The sequence below is a fragment of the Belonocnema kinseyi genome, chromosome 9 (genome assembly GCF_010883055.1).
Source record: "Belonocnema kinseyi isolate 2016_QV_RU_SX_M_011 chromosome 9, B_treatae_v1, whole genome shotgun sequence".
Taxonomy (NCBI): domain Eukaryota; kingdom Metazoa; phylum Arthropoda; class Insecta; order Hymenoptera; family Cynipidae; genus Belonocnema; species Belonocnema kinseyi.
In genome coordinates this window covers 1,055,715-1,061,661 of record NC_046665.1, presented here as the reverse complement: position 1 = coordinate 1,061,661, position 5,947 = coordinate 1,055,715, and the positions used below count along the sequence as shown (strand labels likewise).

At 33.4% G+C, this 5,947-nt stretch overlaps 1 protein-coding gene and 1 long non-coding RNA gene across 2 annotated transcripts in view; both read left to right on the top strand.

Moving 5' to 3' along the window:
* Positions 1 to 2,454: 2,454 nt before the first annotated feature.
* The window catches only part of LOC117179635 (decaprenyl-diphosphate synthase subunit 2), a 161,498-nt gene continuing 158,005 nt past the window's right edge, over positions 2,455 to 5,947 (top strand). The window contains exon 1 of the mRNA XM_033371638.1: positions 2,455 to 2,540. Within this exon, the coding sequence (XP_033227529.1) occupies positions 2,455 to 2,540 (86 nt within the window). The remainder of the gene's footprint in view (positions 2,541 to 5,947) is intronic.
* LOC117180000 overlaps positions 2,549 to 5,947 on the top strand; it is a 57,691-nt gene continuing 54,292 nt past the window's right edge. The window contains exon 1 of the long non-coding RNA XR_004467979.1: positions 2,549 to 3,557. This is a non-coding gene — a long non-coding RNA (uncharacterized LOC117180000). The remainder of the gene's footprint in view (positions 3,558 to 5,947) is intronic.

Below are 5,947 nucleotides of genomic sequence, written 5' to 3'. Positions count from 1 at the left end.
TTAATGATCTACAAAAAAAGACAAATTTTAAACAAAATACATGAATTTTCAACGAAATTATTTAATTTTAATATCAAAAAGAAGAATTATCTACAAAAAGTTGAATTTCTTAAACAAAAAATATGAGTTTTCAATCAAAGAGTTAAACTTTCAACCAAATAGTTAAAATTTCAACCATAATTATAAAACCTTGTTAAAAAAAACGTATTTTTTTTACAAAGTAGTTCAACTCTTAGTGAAATAATCGACTTTTAAACCCAAGAAAGTGTACAGTTCATATTTTAACCAAAAAATTGCATTTTTGACCAAAAATGGTACATTTTCAACCAAAAAGATTAAATTTATACTAAAAAAGGTCAATTGAATTTTAAGAAATTTTTAAATTTTAAAGTCAAAAAGAGTATTATCTACAAAAAAGCTGAATTTTTAACCTAATTTAAAGGCAAATAGTTGAATTTTCAACTATAATTATAGATCCTTAATAAGAAAAAATTAATTTTTTTACCAAGTAGTTCAACTTCAAGTGATTAATCAAATTTCCCACCCAAAAATTATGATTTTAATTTTTAACAATATAGTTGACTTTACAACAAAACGACTTTGCAACCAAAAAATATTTACAGTTGATAATTCAACCGAAAAATGCAATTCTTAATCAAAAAGTATAAATTTTTCATAAAGCAATGTAATTTCTACAAAGAAAGACGAATTGTTAACAAAATACATTAGTTTTTAACCAAAAATGGTATAGATTAATTGTCAGTTTCAAACATTTATTTTCAACGAAAGAGTAGAACCTTTAAATAAAAGAAATAAAAATTTTAACAAAGTAGTTGAATTTTTGATAGAAAAGAAGACTTTTTTTACAATATAGTTACAATTTCGACAAAATAATTAACTTTTCAATCAAATAATTGAGTTTTTATCCAAACGAGATGAATTCCAAAATCACCAATTTCTTAAATTTCTTTCAAATGCGGATCAAGATTTAAATAAGACTATTATAATATAACATAATTATAACATAATATTATATATATATGTGTGTGTGTATATATATGATAGTATTAATATTTATATAATTTATGTTTTATACTTGAAGTAACGTAACCTCAAAATACACACATTAAAGAGGCGCGCGAAGTATTCAAATCATGAGAATCGCCAGTCCAGCATCGAAATCTGGAAATATTAAAATCCCAATCTTTTCATTTTATTTCAAAGCAGATGGAGATATAAATAGAACCACCGAAGTGGTCCGACCGGCAATCGTGCACCTTCGAGTTTTCAAATTCAGAAGAGGAGAAATGGGTTGCGCGCGCAACCCAGGCATTTATATCTTCTACCATATTCACACGGACACAGACGTGTCATAGTATTGGACCACGTCTCGTTTCAGATCTGGGATCACTGGGTTCACTCCAAGTCGAACGTATTTGAGCATCGAATTGGCGGGACCATGATCTAAGAATACACGGTCTAGCCACACGCAACTAAAAAAAAGTTAATCAATAAGGAGCAGCTCCACCACTTTTAACCATATTGGATAAGTGTGCGCGCGAGAATGAAGTATATTTGAAAGGAAGTAAATGCAATGAGCGAAGATTGTAAGTAAAAGATAAAGAAATTATATAGTTTATAAATAAATTAAATTATTTTGAAAATAATAAAATTTTTGAGATGCATGATCTAAAGTATAAACAAATATATAACATCTAACTTGTTATATAGAAGAAATCCTTAGAAATATGAATAACATAACCTCTCAAGGCACCTGAGGGATTGTACCTTTTAACGCGAATGAAATGAAGTATCATCCACCTAAGGAGAAAAAAGAATATTGTTTTCGGGCTGAAAGCAGAAATAAATAAATGCAAAATATCGATATCATATCCTGTATTATGATAATATCCGTTTTTATATTTCGTATATACATAGGCACTAAATGAGAACAAAAGAACCCTCTCAGGGTACACAAAGTTACATGTTCAGATCTTATATTCATATGAAATAATGATTTCAATGGTATTTTCAATAGAAACACCACTACAATTTTCACAAAGTTAATCTTAACACGACGCGCTTTTACAAACGGATAGCGTCAGCAGTGTCCGCTTCTTGCACCTTACTGGAATATTGAGAACTTTCATAGGTATTGGCATTCATATACAATGTAGCCATAAGGGATCGTCCATATATTACGTAAGACATTTTTCTTTTGTTTATATCGCTGTGTCCTTTTCAACTTGATAAAAATATTATTTTCGTCTTTATTCAAACAACAGAAAAACGTCTTGCGTAATATATGGACAATCCCTAATTCATGATTTCAAATCTTTTGAGTGAAGACCGAGACGCTAACGGTTGCTATGGTAACCAAGATGGCTAAAAGTGGTGGAGTGCGAATGTGACGAAATTGGGGGCGCTGATGGCGAGACCGTGTATTCTTAGATCATGGGCGGGACTATGGTTTGTTGGATCATGGCCGTAGGTCATAACGAAAGTTGTGAAGATTATTTACCTAGGAAATTACATTTGTGGTAAGAACGCAGTTACACATGCTTTCGCATAATAGACATTTTCGTCTTGAATATCGAACATCAGGCGTCGGGAATTTATAACATTTTATTTGAAATTAAAAGATCAATGTATGCATCTTAACGTGTTCAGTACTTTCGTTATGCCCAACGAAGCTGCGTGGGCTCAGACGATTCATTCGTGCCTCCCAAACTACTCAAGTCGTGTAGCGAAAGTAGAGTAGAGTTGATGGCACTACTCACAAATGTATGGACGCAACGAATGGTTACTCTCGAAAAACTAATGAGTCTTGCTAATACAACATTCAGTCTTTAAATTTTTTTTTTTAGCCGCGCGACTGAGTCGTGTATCGTAAAGTAACTATTAGTTACGGAATCTCTCCGCGCATTAGAGAGAAGAAACGATAACATCCACACTTCATTCTTTTTTCGGCGCGCCAGTTATTGTGAGGCATACGCAATTAGCAATATAGGTGTATTACATATATGGTAACTTCAGGCTTTAGACACTAAGTTAAAGAAATATTGCGTGAGGTGAGTGCAATACCAAGCAGTCAATTTTTGGGAACCTACTTATTAACGTTTTTGTCAATTTTTAACAAAAATTGAATATTACCAGTATATTTAGTGTCAAGTGTTGAGTGAAGGTATATAAATATCGGTATATAAGCTATTATGTATTCATTTATTTCCCAAAGTTTGAATTTTCTCGGAATGTGCCAATAAACTTCTATTTCTAATTATTCTTCCATATTATATTTAGAGGCATGTGCCATCTTGCGCGTCAGCTGTCACGCCATTCTTGCATGTCGATATCGTGATAGAAAAAACTTAACTAAAAAATTTTGACGCAATCGATAGAAACAAAAGTCAACCACATTCCAAACACGTTTACCAACTCTAGCTGCATATATGAAGTACAAAGAATTTTTCCTTCCCTCTGGCCTTACTCTTCTTTCGTGAAAAAGTATTCTTATAGAACTTAGCAGAGGTCAGGTAGCCAGTGCTGAGCAAACTCAGGTGAATTAATCATGATCTAATGGAATTAATTATATTGGAGTGACTGCGGGCGAGGCGGAGCGAGAAAGTGGGAAAGTATCGTTCAAAATTGAGGGCAAAAGAGAAAGTTTCCTAAATATCAAGAATTGTTTCTACTTTTGTGTCGATGCTCCGCGAAGTATTTAAAAGAAAAAGTGCTTCTTTTTAAAGTGACAAATCTAACGATTCTCGTAAAATGTCTCCAAATACTTCCCTTTTGTTAGTTCTAAGGCGGACTCGTTTTGCGTCAATTTTTCTGTGCAACAAGTACCAAGCTTGCAGTGATGATAAAGTAAAACAGCGTTTCGAACGTGAACAAAGAGTGCAATTCAGTTTACTTAGAACATTTAGCACTAAAGTTGCAATAATTCAAAAGCCTGATTGGAACAGAGCTGTTTCGGAGGCCGAAAAAATTGTGGGTTATCCAACATCTTTTATGAGTTTACGCTGGCTCCTCAGTGATGAAATTGCCAATGTTGCTCTGCATTTGAGAAAACTAGTTGGTTCCAATCACCCTTTACTGAAGACTGCTAAGTAAGTTATGTGTGTATAGAAAAGTGTTTTGTGTATTGGATTAAATGAATGTTTTTTTCTAATCTTAAAAACATGCGAGGACATTTTTGTTCTTCACATTTTATTTTTCTAAAGTATATACTTACTAAAAATGTTGTATTTGTTCAATTATTATCCGATTAAAGCAATTTATGTAACGGAGTATGGAATCCATTTACACATTTCGATTTTGAGTCTAAGGCATTTAGGTATTTGCTTTCAGTTACTTTGATATCAAAGGCTCCACTGCAGAGTGCTTAGTTCTGTTCGTATACAGCGGAAAGGGGCGTTGGGCTTGAGTGACTGTGTCAGAGGATTAACATTAAGGGCATGTGACACAGCTAAATACCTATATTAGCGACCACAGTTTTTCAGTTCACTGAATGTTTTTTTGAACCTAAGAACTTTTTTTGTAAATAAAATATCGAGCTGAAACTTTGGGAAATGTATTAGAGTACAATAAAGTACGTTTAGGTACTGCATTTTGGTAGGAACTTCACTGAAAATTATTTCATCTTTTTTCTGAACCTCAACATTTTTTTAACGTTCCAACTTTTTTTATACATAAAATATTGGTCCCAAACTTTGAGAAATGCAAGAGCCGAAAGAAAACTACGTTTAAGTACAAAGCTTAATAATAAAAGATGTAAAAAAATATATTTCAACAATAAATTCCAACGGCATCAGCCGGTAACGTTGTACACGTAAACACGAACTCTGTAGAGCCTCGTCTAGGGGCCGCTACGTTTCGTATTTTCGTGTACAACGTTACCGGCTGATGCCGTTGGAATTGATTCTTGAAATATATTTTTTTACATCTTTTATTATTAAGCTTTGTACTTAAACGTAGTTTTCTTTCGGCTTTTGCATTTCTCAAAGTTTGAGACCGATATTTTATGTATAAAAAAAGTTGGAACGTTAAAAAAATGTTAAGGTTCAGAAAAAAGATGAAATAATTTTCAGTGAAGTTCCTACCAAAATGCAGTACCTAAACGTACTTTATTGTACTCTAATATATTTCCCAAAGTTTCAGCTCGATATTTTATTTACAAAGAAAGTTCTGAGGTTCAAAAAAACATTCAGTGAACTGAAAAACTGTGGTCGGTAATATAGGTATTTAGCTGTGTCACATGCCCTTAAAGGTGCTACTTATTAGCGTGTAATTTTGTGTCGTTTGACTAAGTGTGTATATTGTTTTTGGAGGAGGATACTTGTCGCTTGGGTGCAATTGCAGAACAGGGGCATTACCCATTTTTGGCTGGAAAATAGTATTTTTCTGCAACAATTTATTAGAATCTTTAATTGAACGATAAATGAAGCGATTTGTCCAGACAGAAGTTAACAATTATTGTTACTTTTGTTGCTACGATATCTCAAATATGGATATGTCACGATATCGGAATGATCATATTTAACTCACCGTTTAGGTGATTTTAAATATCCAAACGGCCAGAAACACTCCTTGTATACACAAAACACCAAACATTTTCACAACAACATATAGTATCTTAATTACCCACCAAAAAATCTGCCCGCTACGCGGGCACATTCGCGTCTCGCGCAGCTCGCAAGTTTGAGTGCGCCTAGGGCGCGCGACTGTTGGTTCTCGCGCTTCGCGCTCGATGTTGTATTTATCTCGCACTTCACGCTTGATTGTGTATTTACCTCGCGCTACGCGCTTGGTCTTTATATTTTCGCACATTCTTGCGCAAACATTTTAAAATTAAGACTTAATACATCCACCACAGTAATTTTGTGATCGTGAATTCTCTTTGGTTAAAAAAGCTTAGCTCGAGAGTTTGAGCGCACCTACGGCACGC